Below are 19,345 nucleotides of genomic sequence, written 5' to 3' on the forward strand. Positions count from 1 at the left end.
TCTGAACACTGGAATTCAATAATTATAGGCTGACCTAAGATAAACCATGATACATCTATCTGGAACTGTGACCAGAAGTCTGTTTATTACTGTTCAATGTGCCAATTTGTACTTTAAATTTTTTCTTCTGTTCATGACTTTGTATTTCATGTTGGATCAGTCTTTCCTCAGGTAACTGATAAATTCTGGACAAAATCACTACTTAAAAACACTGCACAGTGACCAAAACTTAATCGTTAATATAGAAGAAATGTCAAATATTGAGAGAAGGCATATTACTGAGTGAAAGAAGCCAATCTGAAAAAGCCACATACTATAAGATTCCAACTAAATGACATTCTGAAAAAGGCAAAACTATGGATATAGTAACGAAATCTGTTTTTGCCAAGGTGGAAGGGAAAGATGAATAGGTTGAGTTGGAGGATTTTTAGAGAAATGAAAATACTTCATATGATACTACAATAGTGGGTACATGTCATTTTACATTTGTCAAAACCCACAGAATGTAAAACCCAAGAGTGAATTCTAATAAAAACTAAGAATTTGGGATAATTATGATGTGTGGGTATAGATTCGTTGATTGTAAGAAACGTCCCACTCTGGTGCAGGGTGTTGATGATGGGAGAGGCTGTGCATGTATGGAGAGAGAGGTTATGTGGAAATTCTCAGTCTTTCTGCATAATTTTTCTATGAAACTGGTATATTTTGTAAAAGGCTATTTTTTTTTTAAATTAAAAGAAAATAATGGAACTGGGTGAATTCTCTGGGGTTTTATTTTTTATTTTTGTTTGTTTGTTTAAAGCTGTTAGATTGAGGGAAGGGTACAGTGTGTTAAAGACTGGAGGACACAGATTAAGGCATCCTCTGAGAGAGAATATCCCAGAAAAGAGATGATCAGAGAGAGTGCTCAGATTTTTGCATATAAACTCTTTCCAAATCTTTGGCCTATTCTTGAAATACATGTGCACAGGGAAAATTTTAAACAACCCATCAAAAGCCAAAATAATTGATATTTTAGCTGCTGTGTACCCAAGGGGAGATGTATTTTACAGTTTGGGTTCAGCCAGGTTAACTGCTTATTAAAATAAAACAATGCCAAAATCACTACCCTTTAGACAAGCATAAGAGATTTCAGGGTCTCCATAACATAACATCCTCAATGTTCAAGACACAACCCCAGATTTCTTGGTCTGGAAATAAACAGGAAAACATGGCCCATACTGAGTTGATCCAGATGATATAAATGACTAACCAGGATTTCAAATTAGCTGTTAACTATGTTCAGTGACATAAAAGAAAGTAAGCTAGTAATGAATGAAAAGATAGAATACTTTAGCAAAAAACTATTAAAAATTGGATATTCAAAATGGAAAAATACAATACCTGAAATAAAAATTTACTGGATAGACCTATATAGCGTATTGTGATTATAGAAAAAAAATCAGTGAATTTAAGATAGATCAATAGAAAAGATTCGGGATCCCTGGGTGGTATAGCGGTTTGGCGCCTGCTTTTGGCCCAGGGCGCGATCCTGGAGACCCGGGATTGAATCCCACATCTGGCTCCCGGTGCATGGAGCCTGCTTCTCACTCTGCCTGTGTCTCTGCCTCTCTCTCTCTCTCTCTCTCTCTGTATGACTATCATAAATAAATTTAAAAAATTTAAAAAAAATAGAAAAGATTCATTTTAAAGAGGAAAGATAAACTTTGAAAAAAAAAATGAACATAACTCCAGAGCCCTTAGGATGGATTAAAATATACCATAAGTGATAAATATGAGTAAGTATGAAAGACTATTTCTTTGAATTAAAAAAAATTGTATATTCTTAAAGTAGGAATTATTATATATAGGGTTTATAAAGTATGTTAACTTATGACAACTAGAACATAAAGATGGAGAGAAGTGGTAAATAAATCCAAATAGTTGCACCTTTTATATTTTATGTGATATAATATGATAAATATATGTAGACTAAAAGATATATAATTCATAAAGCAGTCACCACAAAATAAATACAAAAAGATAAAACTAAAAAGCTAATAAACAGTAACTCTTTTAAAAGTATCCAAACAGTGGAAAATTAATGTTACCTGTCTCTAAGATTTATTATGTATTATGGCATATGGATCATCATAGATTAGTGGAACAAAATAGCCTGGTAAATGATCCTATTTGTATGATTATTTCACTTTTGACAAATGTGTCAAAAACAATCCAATGTGAGAAAGTCTTTCAGCAAATTGTGATAGAACAACTGAATAAGCATATGGCAAAATATACCTTGACTGCTACATGAAATTAATTCAAGATAAATCATAGAATTAGAGATAAAAGCTAAAACTATCAAAGAAGAAATAGAGAAAATATCTTCATAAATTGGTAGTAAATGAAGGTTTCTTGGATAGGGCATAGAAGTAAGAAAAAGACTAAAACTTAGTATGTTAGACTTTATCAAAATTAAAAACTTCTGTTCATCAAGACATGCCACTAAGAAAATGAATAGGCAAGCCACAGACAGAAAAAATATTTTATTTTTAATTTTTTTTTTTTTGAGCTAGGTCTTTTTTTTTTTTTTAATTAATTTTTATTGGTGTTCAATTTACCAACATACAGAAAAACACCCAGTGCTCATCCCGTCAAGTGTCCACCTCAGTGCCCGTCACCCATTCCCCTCCAACACCCGCCCTCCTCCCCTTCCACCACCCCTAGTTCGTTTCCCCGAGTTAGGAGTCTTTATGTTCTGTCTCCCTTCCCGATATTTCCCAACATTTCTTTTCCCTTCCTTTATATTCCCTTTCACTATTATTTATATTCCCCAAATGAATGAGAACATACACTGTTTGTCCTTCTCCGATTGACTTATTTCACTCAGCATAATACCCTCCAGTTCCATCCACGTTGAAGCAAATGGTGGGTATTTGTCGTTTCTAATGGCTGAGGAATATTCCATTGTATACATAAACCACATCTTCTTTATCCATTCATCTTTCGATGGACACCGAGGCTCCTTCCACAGTTTGGCTATTGTGGCCATTGCTGATAGAAACATCGGGGTGCAGGTGTCCCGACGTTTCATTGCATCTGAATCTTTGGGGTAAATCCCCAACAGTGCAATTGCTGGGTCATAGGGCAGGTCTATTTTTAACTCTTTGATGAACCTCCACACAGTTTTCCAGAGTGGCTGCACCAGTTCACATTCCCACCAACAGTGTAAGAGGGCTCCCTTTTCTCCACATCCTCTCCAACATTTGTGGTTTCCTGCCTTGTTAATTTTCCCCATTCTCACTGGTGTGAGGTGGGATCTCATTGTGGTTTTGATTTGTGTTTCCCTGATGGCAAGTGATGCAGAGCATTTTCTCATGTGCATGTTGGCCATGTCTATGTCTTCCTCTGTGAGATTTCTCTTCATGTCTTTTGCCCATTTCATGATTGGATAGAAAAAATATTTTAGAAAAACATGTGACAAAGAACTGCTGTCCAGGTTACATGAAGAATACCAACAAGTCAGTAACAAAACGACAAAAAACCCAATCAAAAATGGCCAAAAGATTTGAATGGACACTTTACAAGGAAACATACAAATGACCAATAACGGCATGAAAAAGTGCTCACCATTATTGGTCAAAAGGGAAATGCAATGTCAATAGTACATACTCACCAGATTGGTTAAAATGAAAAAGCTTGAGAATAGCAAATGTTGGTGAGAAAGGAAAGCAAATGGAATTCTTATACAAATTGGTGAAAGTATAAAATACTATAGCCACTTTGATAAAAAGATCTGACAGGTTTTGTTATAAAACTAAATATATACCTAACCAATGACCCTTGAAATTCTTCCCTTAGATATTTATGCCCTCCACAAGTAAAAACATATGTCCACACATTTATCCTAAAGTGTTCTTGTGGCAGGCTTGTAGCCTTAAATAAAATTAATAAAAAAATAAAATAAATAAAATTAATGTTCTTATAGTTTAAATGTATTTATTAATATATAAATAATATATTAAGTATATATGTATATATAAAATACAGACCCACATAAATATGTTGAACTGATTTTTGATAAGGGTAAGCAAGCAGTTCAGTGGAGGAAGGATAGCCTAGCCTTTTTTAACTGACTGAAAGTAATATCGGAGACAATTGAGTAATTGGAGTAATTACTAGAGTAATTGGTTATCTATAGGCCAAAAAAAAAAAAAAAAGCATGATGTACAATAGGAAAACTTAATAGTTAGAACCTCAATAAAATTAAAAACTTTTGCACTAAGACCTGGTAAAAGGATGAAAATGCAAGTTACAGATTAGAAGAAAACACTTGTGGACCACACAAAGGACTTTTATCTAGAATACATGAAAAACTCTCAAAACTCTACATTTTAAAGAAACAGTCTAATTAGGAAATGGACAAAATATATCAGCAAAAATTTCACCAAATAGGATATGCAGATGGCAAAAAGCGTGTGAAAAATTGTTCAACATCATTAGTCAATTAGGGAAATGCAAATTATAACCATAATGAAATGAAATCACATCTATTAGAAATGTCTAAAATTGTAGAGATTTCCTGAGAACATAATGACCTAAAATAATTTTAAGTCCATGTGGCTAACAGGACTAAGAACAACAGAATGATCTTATCGAGATAAAGAAATATGTAAGAGTAATACTAATAATTGTACTTAAATTAGTTAACATTGTATAATATTTCTTCTGAAAGCTAAAAACCTGTATTAGCTATAAACTTTGACAGTATTACAAACATTTTAAATGACAAATACTTTAAAAAAAACTCTCAGCTTTTATTTATGATCTACATGGATGTATCTTTATGGTATGAGTTGATTCTGCATGGCACAGTTCTTCAATTGAAAAGTTGATATAAAAAAACATGAAACATTTTTATAAGAAGTGAAATAACTTCCTAATTCATATTCCTAATTCCTTTATCCTAACATAATTATTTTCATTTTCTCATTTTATCTCCTATTCCAACACATGCTCATCTATTTTTTGCATATTTATAATCACAATGTAAATGCTAATAGGTATTCTAAACTGTAGTGTTATTGGCTGAATTTTATCACTCCCCTAAATTCATACATTGAAGTCCTAATCCCTCAGGACTACAAAGACAGTTACATTTGGAATTAGAGTCCTTAAAGAAATAAAGTGGATGGGCTCTAATCTAATGTGATTGATGTTCCTTATAAAAAAGAGGAAATTTGGAAACAGATACATACAGAGGGAAGAGTCTTGAAGACCCAGCCAAGTGTCTCCAAGCCAAGCAGAAAGGCCTGGAACAGATCCATCCTTCCTGGCCCTCAGAAGAAACTTACCCAGTTGATAGCTTGATCTCAGACTTTTTAGCTTCCAGAACTATGAAAAAAAAAAATCAATTTCTGTTGCTTCAGCCACTCATACAGCAGCCCTAACAAACTAATAAATATAATGAACCCCATACACATTGCACAACATTATTTGAGATACTTTAAAAGATTTGCACATTAAAATTTAGGCTTAAAATCAAAGTCCAAAAAAGAAACAATATTCCTAGAAAAGGCATTGCTTAATATTTTCTTGCTGACAAAATATGTTGATTATTGAATAGCAGATATGAGTGAAATATTTCCTACCCCTCTAATGAGTGGATTTCTCTTTGTGTAATCAATATATTTTAGTTCAAATTTTCTTAGATTAGGTTTTCTTAAACCAGAGCACAGGATTTTATTTTTCCAGAAATTTCAGGAAAAAAATATTTTTAGGGTAGAATCACCACACTAAAGGTAGACTATTTTAAGTAGAATCAATTTGCTTCCATTATCAAAGTAACTATTGATTGAATAGCTCTTGAACTTTTAAAATTCAAGTTCTGAATTGGGCATAGAAATGTAGCCCACATTTTTCATAAAATTGAAGAGATTAGGGATAAGATAGGCCTATTTGTTTATCTTATTAAGAATGTTTGCTCCTTAAAAAAAAAATGTTTGCTCCTTTTGCTTGTGTGTTTTACTACTTTATCTAGTCTGACATTAAATAATCTGGGGCTCAAAATGCTTGCCTATGAAGTGAAGGGTAAGGTAAGAAAAAAAAAATATTCAGAAACCGGTATATCAGAAACTAGGGGTTTTGCTCAACAATGACTTTACTCATTTAGTAGATATGTATTGAGCTCCTGTCATTTCTAGGACATCATGGTAGAAATTGTGGGTGGCATAAAAAATGAGTAAGATATTATCTTGACCTAAAATAACTTACAGTCTAATAGTAGGTCATATGTATGCATATGATCAGTGCAATAAAAATGGGATAGTTGGTGCGAGTTCCAGGAAGATGTAGGTCACTTCCAGATTGGGTCAGGAAAGATTTTCCAGGCCGTGGTAGCATATGAGCAGCAGCAGGCCAGATGTATGAGGTCAGGAGGCCTTCATAGGGGGTACTGAGGCACAGGGGAAATAGAAGGTGGGTATAACGACCAGAATAGGTTTATCTGGTGGAGATAACTTCTGAACCCCAAATTGGGATATGTGACTGACAGGAAGTTGTAAAATGATGAAAGTAGGATTGACTATTTGACACCAGGATTGCCAAACAACAGGGATGTGTAATTTGCCAAGGGTGACTGACTTCACCTTTGTGGAGTTTACTCTCCTAATACCATGTCAGAAACATTGCTCCTGTTGTTTTGGAAATCTTGCTGTACTTTTCCATGTGTTAAGAATATATTTTACAAATAAATTTGTATTGCAGATTCTTATTATTTTGATGTCAGATAGAAAGTCATGTTGACACGAGCAGTTATTTTCGAGACAGATAGTAGTGTATACTTACAGAGTCAGCCTGCTAACCTAAGCAGTATTATTCTGGCAAATGAAAAATAGGTGACAGCATGTGCAGACTCCTCTGCAGTGTCATTCTGATTTAAACGCAGATATGATTAGGATATGAGACAATTTATTCAGCATAAGGAGCCACCTTGATACAGAAATACCCAAGAAGACTGTTTAGGCCTGAGGAAAAACTGCAACCTCCATATTTTTTTTTAAACTCTCTTCTTTTAAAATTTTATGCACTAGTGTGTTAGCAGTTTTCCTCATACAAACAGGTGCATATCCATAAATATTTAGAAGCACATAGTTATTCTTAGGAAAAAGATTCCCATATAAAGTAATCATTGGAATATAGTAGAACCTCACTTATTTGGTCCCTGCCAATTTATTGCCCCAGGCTTTCCATTTTGAGCAGTAATTAAAAGTGATGAAGGTGCCAGACCCTTTGTGCTCATGCCCTAGATCTGTCTTCAGGGTCATGTTCTCTTCCAGACATAGTCGTCACCCACAGAAAGACATTTTGCATTCCTCTGCTTGGACTACATTCCTAATCCTACTCATCGGCATATTCTCTTCTCTGTGCCCCGTCTGGCCTAGCACCTGACTTCTCCTGTAACCACTTACCAGCCCACATCGCCCCTGCTGCCATGTCTGTCTTAGGGATGTCTGCTTCTGGTTTTCACTTGCCCACATGGCTGCTGCTTCTGCTGTGGTGGCTCTAAGACCAAGCCAGACTCCTCTGATACCCAGTCACGCGCTACACCCATCACACAGCCCAAGACAAGCTAACCAAGGGAGGGGATGCCAAGCAGAAAAAGCAGACTGTCCATATTTTCATATAGGTCACATCCTCATCAATTCAAATAAACTGTGGTTGTACAAATTTTATAGTACTTTACCATTATTGTCTGTTTTTTAAAATATTTTAATAGTGGCTTAAGACAGTCATGCCGAAGAGATTGATTAAGGGAGAGCTTGATAATTATTCTAAAGGGTAATGTGCTCCATGCATTTCTCACAAAATTATGTAAAATTAGCACATTTAAATCTACATAATGCTGTCAAGGCATATTTCTATTAAGCTTAATCTAAGGAGATAGAATAATGCCAAGTGATTGCTATGATGAAATTCTGGTCTCATTTTGAGGGCACAGAGTATTACTAGAATCATTAAGGTATATTAACTAATACTTTCTGCCCATAAATTTATTAGTTTTGGACACTACTTTCTTTTATTCCTCTCCACCCCTACTGCCTTTCTTCATAATTTGTGTAGCATATACCCTAGTTACTTTCCTAGAAATGTCACCCAACCAGCTCATGCTAGCACATTTAAATTTACTTTTCTGAATCATGGTGCCAGGAAAACAATTTAATTTCAATAAAACTCAGAACATTATGCAGATATTCATATATGTGAGTATTTAAAAAGCAAAATGGATTGCCATTTAATACAATTTCAAGGCTTAACTGCGAAAGGTTCTCATGCATCATTTAGTGATAAAATCCTTTTATTTTTTCAGAACAACTACTAAATTTAAATTTTTTGGTTAGGTGTCATTATACTGACAGAAAAGTCATCTTGACTTTCAACTATTAATTTCCTAAAATAAAATAATCATTCTATGAGGAAATGATTTATGATTTAATTTTGTCTATTAGTAAACTTTGAATTTTCTTTACAGAAATAGAGATACTAAAGAAAAGTTTGACAGTGTCCCAGAGAAATAAGACATGCCTTGAAGAGGAAATGAAAAATCTGAAATTGTTGTCAGATGCAGCCATACTGAGGTCTCAGCAGATTCAGGCATCCAAACAGCAGGAAGTAAACTTGCAAACCAGATGCCATGACTTGCAAAAAGAAGTAGTAGGTAAAAGAAAATTATTTTTTGCTGTTGTTAGCAACTAGCCATAATAAGAAATGTCTAAATCTTTATTTCTCTTATAAAAAGTCTTGTTTTAATTATTTTATGTTGCAAATATGCCTAATTACTAGTAACTACGTCAATAACTGTGCCTGTGATCAGTGTTTACCATCTTCCCTTCCCGTTCTGCTAATTAGAGTGATGAGACTTAAGTGAATATACTCCTTAATTTTTCCCAAATGAAAATATTAAAAATTGTGTTTTGGGCACCTTGGGCAAAGTTTTAAATTTCTACCTCAGAGGAGTAAGTGTCTTGGCACTAAGGCTTTGTAATTTGCACTTTTCCCTAAAGGCAGTAGGAATCGTTGAAAGTTGGTAGTCAGGAGAATGATATAATATAAGCCATGTTTTAGCAAAATTAAGCTATTAGCAGTGATTGGAAGTATTCCAGACATCAAGCAATTGGAGCTGGGTAGCCATTTAGAAAATATCTGTGCTGGTAACCCAGGCCTAGACTAACCGTAAGAAGCTGAAGTAGATGGGAACTAACATTTTTAGGTCCTAATGTGCACTGTATATAAATTGCTTTTGTCAATTCCCACAGTGACTATGAAAAACAGGTATAATTATCCCATCTTGCAGAGGAGAGGATCAAGGCCTAGAACGGTAACATGCCTGTTTTCACATAGCTGATAAATGGCAGGGAGTGAACGCAGACCTAGTCAGGTTCCAAGGCTCAAGCTTGTCCCAGTGTCTCCTTGGTCCTCTCCATCGCCACGATGGGAAAACTAAGATAGAACCAAGATTGAGCAGACTACCCAGGACGAGGGAGGTGAACACCCGACTGAGTAGACGGGGCGAAGGAAGTCACAAGCGCTCTGAACCTCTTTTCTTGGGAATATTTAATAATGGGAACATTTTGTAGACTAGGAAATCTGGAAAGGAACTGATGTTAGAATGGAAAATAAGGACTCATTACATAAACTGGGAGCAGATATCAGATATTTTAATTTTCCCTTCTATGGATTGCCTATTTATAGATTTTGCCAATTTTCTATTGCATTATTGGAATTTTCCTTGATAATTCTTAAGAGCAGTTTGTATAGTGTGGTATAGTGTGTTAGTGTTTGTATAGTGTGTATAGTGTGTTATAATCTATATTTAATTTTTTTATTTAATTTTTTTCTAATGTATAATTTTTTTATTGACTTTTTATGGTAAATTTCACCATATCAAAGTTTTTCATTTTGGACAAATCACTGCCTTCAATTGTTTCTGATTAGTTTTGGTTAAAATAGTGCCTCCCATTCTTAAATTATACAGACAGTCTCCTGAGTTTTCCTACATTTAAGTCATTAATACAGGTAAGATTTATTTTTTATATGGTGTGAGATATGAGGGTTTAGTTTTATTCTTTCCAAATGGATAACCGGTTTTATCAGTATTATATATTAAATAATCCATCCTTTCCATCGAATAGAGCTATCATCTGTCATATGTTGAAATTTTATACATGCTAGCATTGATTAGTCTGTTCTCTCTTCTGTTCAACTAATTTATTTAATATACCACTAATACATATTCATTTGATTATGATGACTTACTAGCATATTCTCATAGCTGGTAAGTCTTTTCTGCCTCTACTGTTTTTCTTAAATATATATTTGGAGGAGTTATTCTTTGATTTGAACTTTATAAGATCCTAGGTTTACTTCCAATCCAAAGACTCTAATAGATACCTAGTAAAATTCTTCTCATCCAGTCTTTATACTTTTCTTACATATTCACAAGCAGTTATTCTTCCATATAAACATTAAGGTACTTACATTTAATTCTAATCCCAACAGGGATTCTAGCTAGAATTGCATTATATTTATATACTAAGTTTTGGGGAATTGACAGTTTAGTGATACTAAGTCTTCTTAATATTATAAAATCTTCTCATTCAAGAATATAATATGTCCTTTCATTTCTTTAAAAATTTTTATGTTTTTAAATATATTTTCAGTTTTATTTGAATGTTTCTTTGTCATTCTTATTAAATTTATGACTATTGCACTTTTGCATCTACTATAAATGGATCATTTTCTCTATTTCAGCTTCTTGATATTTGTTTTTTTATTTCTTTGGTGTAAAAAGGTGCTTTTATTATAGTAGAGGGACAAGACCATGGGCAGAAAGAGCTGCACTGGGATTGTGAGGAGTAACTGCTTTTATACCTTTAGTTAGTAGGAATTAGGGATAAAGTCTCTAAGGAATTCATGCATGTTAAAAGCAAGGTCTCTAGGATCTTGGAGGGCTAGCTAATGTTAAGATAAGGTTGCTTTTAGTCTTCAATGAAACATCAACAGTAAGGCCGCAAGTGAGTTCCTTGAGGGTTACACTCTGCTTGTCTCAGAGACTTATCAGTGAGCTGCAAGTTGTAAGGAGACAATTATTTTAGCTGCATTTCTCTTGCCTTTGTTCTCCTCGTCATTTACCTCCTGAACAATTTTGACCCTTAAATTTTTAAGATTGCTGAGGGTGGAAGATTTTATCTTCTGTAACTTTGTCCTGCTGAATAGGGATGTAGAGATGTCCCCACCCATGGGTCAACATTAGTCAGTTGGGAATGTAGGAGTTATGAACAGAGACAGAGGCAGCTGAATCCAAGGTAGACAACCTATATAAATCTCCTTGAGTAGAAAGGATCATCTGTCAGTTTGAAGTTAAGGCACTGAAGGAATCTTGGCACCAGGTGGAGAGACATTGGAAAAAACAGCAAAACATGATTAAAATTATTATGAGAAAAAGAAGCCCAATAAAGAGAACTTTGATAGCTGACCAAAATCCTCCTCTGGTCTGGAAATTTAACCAATTATTAAAGGAGAGAGAAGGATTGTTTATTTTTTAAAAATATTTTTTTTATTCATAAGAGACAGAGAGAGGCAGAGACATAGGCAGAAGGAGAAGCAGGCTTCCTGCGGGGACCCCGATGCGGGACTCAATCCTAGGAGCCTGGGGTCACTACTGAACCAGAGGCAGATGCTCAACCACTGAGCCACTCAGATACCCTGAGAGGGATTGTTTAAAATGCCAATTTGAATATTTATATCTTTTAGTAATCCTGTTAGATTTTTGTGATAATCTGGAATATATACATAGCATTCTGTTTTTATGATGGCACGTTCACCCTGTGCAGCGGTTAAAATATCTAATACTATTTTATTTTGTAGAACTGCTTTATGAATGAGTTATTTCAGTGTTTAATAATGTAATGCTATTTTGAGAGTCCTTGAAGGCCTTAATTGTGTAGCAAGTGATGTTAGCCATCATATAGACTATTTCACTTAGAAAGCAATCAGGTAATTAATAAGAGGCACTTTTATGGAAACAAAAGATAAATATAGGTTAATGCTTGGAACAAATAACAAACCCAGTGTCTGAGTCTCCAGTACTACCAGTGAGATTTTCAGGTGTTAGGTTTGAAGCATTCTCAGATAGAGTGGGAGCAGGCAGTGGGAATCAGATGAATTTTTCTGGTTTGTAATTTAAATGTCTCCAATGATCCTTTTGAATGGCCCATAGTGCAACAAGCACAAAGATTGTCTATATATGAGTTTTGTGGCAATTTCTTTGAAGCTATCCTCAAGTTGTCCATCATCATCAGTTTTTGGGGCTTTAGGAAAAAGAGCAATTCTAAGTAGGAAAATGGAAGAAGATTGGAAATCTTGGTATTTGTTGATAGAATAAACAAAGGCTATTGTTTTTTTGTGTATTTATCTTATATCCATCAACTTTATAAAATCCTCATATTCTAGTGTTTTTACTAGTCTCTCTTGGATTTTCTTTTTTTATTTTTAGGATTTTAATTATCGGGGGGGTGTACACAAGTAGGTAGAGCAACTGACAGAGGGAGAGGGAGAAACAGGCTCCCTACTGAACAGAGAGGCTGACAGGGGCTCAATCCCAAAACCCTGGGATCATGGCCTAAGCTGAAGGCAGATGCTCAACCAACTGAGCCACCCAGGTGCACCTCTCTTGGATTTTCTAATTCTACAATTATGTTGCCTGCCCCAACACCCCTGAAAAAGAGTTAATCTATTTTTCCAGTGTTTATATCTGTTATTTTCTTATCTTGTTCATATCTTTTTAAATTCATTTAAACCCCTGAGACTGTGTTTAATAATAATGATGACATTGAGCATCCATATCTACTTCCTGATTTTAATTGAAATTATTTGGTATTTTGCCACTTGGAATTATATATGATGTTTTTGGTAGACATTTATTTTTAATTAACTATTTTGCTTCTATTCCAATTTTACTTATATGTTTCATATGAAATGCTTTTGAATTTTGTTAAATGCCTTTAAGCATCTATTGATATAATAGTATTTTTTCCCCTTTAACTGGTAAAATGGATTAGTATTATTGAATTTCCTGTTATTGAAACATCTTTAGTTTTATGGAATAAACCCTACATGATTTAACTTTTTAAATATATAATTTGCTACATGGTTATATTTTATTTATAAATTTGGTACATGTATACTACTAAGTGAGATTAGCTTATAAATTTTTTGTTATTAGGGGAAACTAATTTTATCAGAGTTTCACATTAAAATTAACTAAATATCATAAATACTCTTTTTTAAAAAGATTTTGTTTATTTATTCATGAGAGACACACACACACACACAGAGAAAGAGGCAGAGACACAGGCAGAGGGAGAAGCAGGCTCCATGCATGGAGCCCGACGTGGGACTTGATCCCAGGTCTCTAGGATCAGGCCCTAGGCTGAAGGTGGTGCTAAACCACTGAGCCACCCAGGCTGCCCCAACCTTTGTATTTTTTAATGCTTTCCATTAATTTTATTTTCCATAACATTATTTTTTACTTCTATATTTATTAATTTCCTATCTCTAGTTTCTTTTTGTTTTGTTTGTATGTTTTTATTTTTGAGACTTCTTTTTTATAGGATTTTATTTATTTATTTGAGAGAGAGAAAGACAGAGAGAGCAAGAGATAGCACGATTGGGGAGGAGAAGGAGAAGCAGGCTCCTCACTGAGCAGGGAGCCCAACTTGGGGTTGGACCCTAGAACCCTGGGAGCATGACCTGAGCTGAAGGCAGATGTTTAACCAACTGAGCCTCCCAGGCACCCCTATTTTTCAGACTTCTGAAGGAAATATTTCATTCTTTTATTTCTCATCTTTTTTTGTTTAATAATAGAGACATTTAAGGAAGTAAAGTTTTCTTTTGTGTAAAATTTTCTCAATGTCGTATCTTTAATATGAATTATTCTTCTTTTCAATGGTGTCTAAATACTCTAATTTCTAATTTTTTTATTTGGTGAAAGGGTTTATCTAGGAGTATACTTCTTAATTTCTAAATAGTTAATTATTTGGGGAAGGAGTTATTTTCTTGGGGTTATTCTGACTAAATAATGTGATTTATAATAACTTTTTGAATTTGTGAAGCTTTCCTTTATGTTGTGTACATGATCAATTGTTATAAATGTACCTTAGAAATACAAAATGTAATTCTCAGCTAGATGGACATAATGGTATCTCAGCTGAGTGTAGGATTCTTGGGTTCTTTTCTCTCTGACTTCTGGCTTTCAGTGCTACAAATGAGAAGTCTGCTGTAGCTCTGATCCTTTTTCCTTTAAAGGTAACTCATTCTTTTGCCTGAAAGCTTGTTAGATTTTTCTTTTTCTTCTTTGTTCACTTTTTTCCATTGGACTTCAGTAGGACCACTCATAATCCTTGGTTCATGACACAGTCCTGGCTGGGACTTCATATATAATCTTGAATAGAATAAAATAGTAGGCATCTTTGTCTCATTCACAATTTTGTAAAAATATGCTGCTGAATAACTGTGGGTTTAATCAGAAATTATAATGAATGTAAGATATCTAAAGAAAGCCATTAAGAACACTGTATAGCAAAACTTGTGAGATACAGCCAAAGAGGGGTTTTGAGGGAGATGTATAGCTTTGAATAATAATATAAGAAGGAAAAAACAAACAACAAACTCAAAGAATTTAAAAGAAAAAAAATAAGAGCAGCAGTCAATGAAATAGAAAACAAAGATGATAAAGAAGATCAGCAAAACAAAGCATTCATATTTTCCTAAACCAACAAAGTAGACTTTTGGCAAGTTTGATCAGAAGATGAAAGAAAACATGAACAATGGAGGTGGGACAATGACTACAGATAAAGAGTACAAAAATAAATAAAATGAAAGTGGATGCTGTTGACAACCTTATGCCAACAACTTTGAAATTCTAGATGAAGTGGACATACTAGTAGAAAAATATTTTACCAAGACTTACTCAAAAAAATTAAATGGTCCTATAACAATTAAAGAAATTGGAGCAATGCCCTCTCACAGAGAAAACACCAGATTTTTTTACAAGCAAGTTCTACCAACTTTCAAGGAACAAAAGATCTTAATTTTATACAGTATTTTCTAAACAACTAAAAACTAGAGATGATTTTCCAACTCAGTCTATAAAGCCAAGGTAACAGTTTTACCAAAATCAGGCAAAGATATTAAAAGAAAGGAATATTATGGGCCTATTTATATTATGAACATCAATGTAACAATTTCAACTGTATGATATTTTAAAAAATATTTTGAATCATATGAATGTATTATCTATTTATAAAATTAAATAAAGTTGTAAATAAAAAAATTCTGAATGTGATGCTATATTAGACTTAAGAGAAGAAGACAGATTTAAGACCCATTTGCTTGAATATGCATTTCACACTTATAAATAAATTTCTTCAAAATGCAAGTTTTTTTGGCACCTGGATGGGGCAATTGGTTGAGCTTCTGACTCTTGGTTTTGGCTCAGATTGTGATCTCAGTGTTGTGAGATTGAGCCCAGCATCAGGCTCAGTGCTCAGCATGGAGTCTGCTTGAGACTCTCTCCCTCTCCTCTGCCCCTGTCCTCCCCCACATCACCACCCTGTGCCCTGCTCTCTCTTTCTCTAAAAAAAAAAAAAAAAAAATTCAAGTTTTCCCTCAAAACAAAGGCTATCATTCTTGCCTCTCTTTTGTTTCATCCTTTTACTGACTTAGAAACAAGCAGTTTCTTTGAATATTACAATTTCTTAAAAGAACAGTAAAACATTTGAGAACATGATCTCTTATATTCTTTTAAGAAACTATAATAAGGGATCCCTGGGTGGCGCAGCGGCTTGGCGCCTGCCTTTGGCCCAGGGCGCGATCCTGGAGACCCGGGATCGAATCCCACATCGGGCTCCCGGCGCATGGAGCCTGCTTCTCCCTCCGCCTGTGTCTCTGCCTCTCTCTCTCTCTCTGTGACTATCATAAATAAATAAAAAATTAAAAAAAAAAAGAAACTATAATAAATATAATATTGCCTGATTCCCCCATCTCTTCTTTCAGTCCTGGTTGATCTTAGAATGAATTCTCAACTGTTGCTTGATGTCAATTGTTCTTGGGTCAGATCTTGGGAAAACTATATTTTAAAAATAGTCTGAAAAGTAAGAACCACATTTGGCCACCTAATCCTAGCATATTTAGAATATGTTGTTATAGGAATGTGCTACAGTTGTAAAAAATGGCAATGTATATATTTAGAACAGAATAGCAAATTAAGAAGGTAAATCAGATTTTAAGGTAATGATCATTAACAAATGGGAAGAGGCAAAATTATGTGGCAAATGGCATAGAGATAACTAAAACAAAATAAATATTCCAAAATCAACCTCAAATTATATAAGAAAAAAAATAGAAGGAAAAACTAGTACCAAAAAAAGATACAGAACTTACCCTAATCATGGAGGGATAAATCAACACTTTAAAAATTACAAAGGGTAAGATAGACAGGTTTTGCCTATAAAAAACATAGAATCTCTGACTTTAAAAACTGCCAAACAACCTAAAAATAGAAGATGAACAAAAAAAATGTATATCACATATGATATGCAAAGGGTTACTATCCATACGATAGAAGGAATGTATTCAACTATGTGTGAAAACTTCCAAGACCCCAAGCAGCAAATGGTTGAAAAACAGAAGCAAACACAGAAAATATAATAAACAAGCACAAAATGTTTGATCACTAATAATGAAATAAAAAACTCACCTTTTAAAAAATTGGTACAAAGACTTCAATGATAAAGTCTTACTTCATTTGATGACAAAAATTATGTGTTTTCTAACTCACAGAAATGTTTGTGATCAAGTAATCTTAAGAATCTATGCTTGGGGGGATCCCTGGGTGGCGCAGCGGTTTAGTGCCTGCCTTTGGCCCAGGGCGTGATCCTGGAGACCCGGGATCGAATCCCACATCAGGCTCGCGGTGCATGGAGCCTGCTTCTCCCTCTGCCTGTGTCTCTGCCTCTCTCTCTCTCTGTGACTATCATAAATAAATAAAAATTAAAAAAAAAAAAAAAAAAAGAATCTATGCTTGGGACATAGAAGAGGAAAAATTATTTCTATGTAAAGATCATATTTTTATTAGTGAATGATTAGAAATACTTTATTTGCAACATTAATGAAATGGTTGATAACTTATCATGTACCATCACCTGGAACATTATTCAAAGTTTTAAAATGACATTGTGAACATGGGATATCAACATGGGAAATACTATAATTGTAATATTACATAGTAAAAGAACCCACAAAATTTTGTGTACCTTATAATTATGTCAAAATACATATATTTATGAATAGAAACCAGAAGGCAACATGAAAATATTATTTTTATAAGTTTTAGGGTGATAAAAATATAAGTGATTTCTCCCCCTCTTTTAGATGTTTTTCTCATGTTATTTTAATAACCCTTCTTCAAAAAAGAAAAAAAAAAAAAACCTTTACACATTCCACTTCCTACATTAAAAAACCTCACCAAAACGCTGTAGTACTAATTAGTCACAGTTTTTATACTCATTAGGACCTCACCTTCATTAAAGTACAGCTATATTCAAATCAAAAGTGCAGCTGGAGCCTTTGATCTGTGCAGTACTTTATGTAGAGGTTGTATAGTTATGTAAGCAACGTAGACTCGTCTAAAGGACAGTGTAATTGCAGAGCCAAGTGGCACATAATTTCAGGACTAAATTAGGATTTCATTTTTGCTGCTGCTGTTGAATGCATTGAACAAGTTCACTCCATGGGTAACTTGGAGTTAACACAGAGAGGGAAAGCTTTATTTTATTTTATTTTATTTTATTTTATTTTATTATTTTATTTTATTTTATTTTTATTTTATTTTTTATTTTATTTTTTTATTTTATTTTATTTTATTTTATTTTTTTAATTTTATTTTATTTTATTTTATTTTATTTTATTTTATTTTTTCTTCTTTCTTTCTTTCTTTCTTTCTTTCCTTCTTTCTTTTTCTTTCTTTCTTTTTGAGAGAAAGCATTTTAAAAGGCTGTTATATCTCTCTTGGTTGAAACTATTTAAAATTGGCAAGTCAGAGTGGACAGGATCATTAAAGCTGCTGATGAGACTAGTGATCTCAGCCAGTGATGACAAATAGCACTTCCTATGAACCTACCTATGAAGGGCCCTAGGTTTCGGGTATTTTGTTTTGTTTGTTTATTCATTTGTTTGTTTTTATCCCACAATAGTCTTACACCCATGTTAGGGCTTCAGTATGGAAATTGTCAGAACATTTAGAAAAATGTTCATAAATGTGCCTCTTGCTTTAACTGCAGATACCCTTCTGGTGAACTGATTGTACCAACATATTCTTTTTTTTTTTTTTTAATTCATTTTTTCTAAAGTGGTCGCAGTGGTTTAGAAAAGCTACAAGTGCAGGAGAGACAGCAGGTTTCTGTCTCAGGTCTCAGCAGTGCTGTATCCCAAATTTGGTCAACTTTCTTCCCTGTGGGACCAACTGGGGATTTTCTCAAGTGTTCCCACGTCCAGGGGTCTACACCTGCCCTCTGCTCCTCTCCTCTCACTATTTTCTACTTCTTATAATCTAATTTTATTTCTGCCTACTATCCATGAGCCTAGTCATTAGCCTCTTCCCAATACCTTATCTGTTCCCATCTCTTGGGCCTTGGGCTGACTATTCCCTGAATTTAACTTCATTTTTTCAACAAGTGTTTATTGGACCTTGACCACATGTGGCCAACTAGCCTCAGCTTTGCTTTGACTTCTGGTGTGCAGGTGTTCTCAAGTTCTTTATGGCTCTTCATAGGACTTCTGACATCTAACTCCATACTGGTGGTAGGTGTTGGCACTCTAGCCATTCTTGACAGATATTTTCTCTTCTATATTAGAATAATCTACAAATCTCTTTAGCTCCAATTTTATTGTCATTCAAATTATTTTTAGTTGTGCCTTTTCTGCCATCACATGGCATTTAGTTTCATAATTTTCATGAACTTCAGCACTCTTACTTTTTTATTCTGCTTTCTTTTAAATGCATGCTTAATTTTTCTATTACTAACCAATTAATGTCCTTAAGATTTTCTGCTATCTTGATAATCATCTATAGCTTTTCCTTTTTTTTTTTTTTTTAAAGATTTTATTTACTGATTGATGAGAGACAGAGAGAGAGAGAGAGAGAGAGAGAGGGGCAGAGACACAGGCAGAGGGAGAAGCAGGCTCCATGCAGGGAGCCCAATGTAGGACTCAATCCTAGGACCCAGGGGTCACGGCCTGAGCCAAA

At 34.1% G+C, this 19,345-nt stretch overlaps 1 protein-coding gene across 4 annotated transcripts in view; it reads left to right on the forward strand.

Annotated features, from left to right (window-relative positions):
• LEKR1 (leucine, glutamate and lysine rich 1) overlaps nt 1-19,345 on the forward strand; it is a 168,076-nt gene that overhangs the window by 75,807 nt on the left and 72,924 nt on the right. For all 4 annotated transcript variants that reach the window (XM_072727233.1, XM_072727232.1, XM_072727231.1 and 1 more), the window contains one exon: nt 8,513-8,698. In XM_072727233.1, the coding sequence (XP_072583334.1) occupies nt 8,513-8,698 (186 nt within the window). The remainder of the gene's footprint in view (nt 1-8,512; nt 8,699-19,345) is intronic.

This window comes from Vulpes vulpes, chromosome 11 (genome assembly GCF_048418805.1).
Source record: "Vulpes vulpes isolate BD-2025 chromosome 11, VulVul3, whole genome shotgun sequence".
Classification (NCBI taxonomy): Eukaryota; Metazoa; Chordata; class Mammalia; order Carnivora; family Canidae; genus Vulpes; species Vulpes vulpes.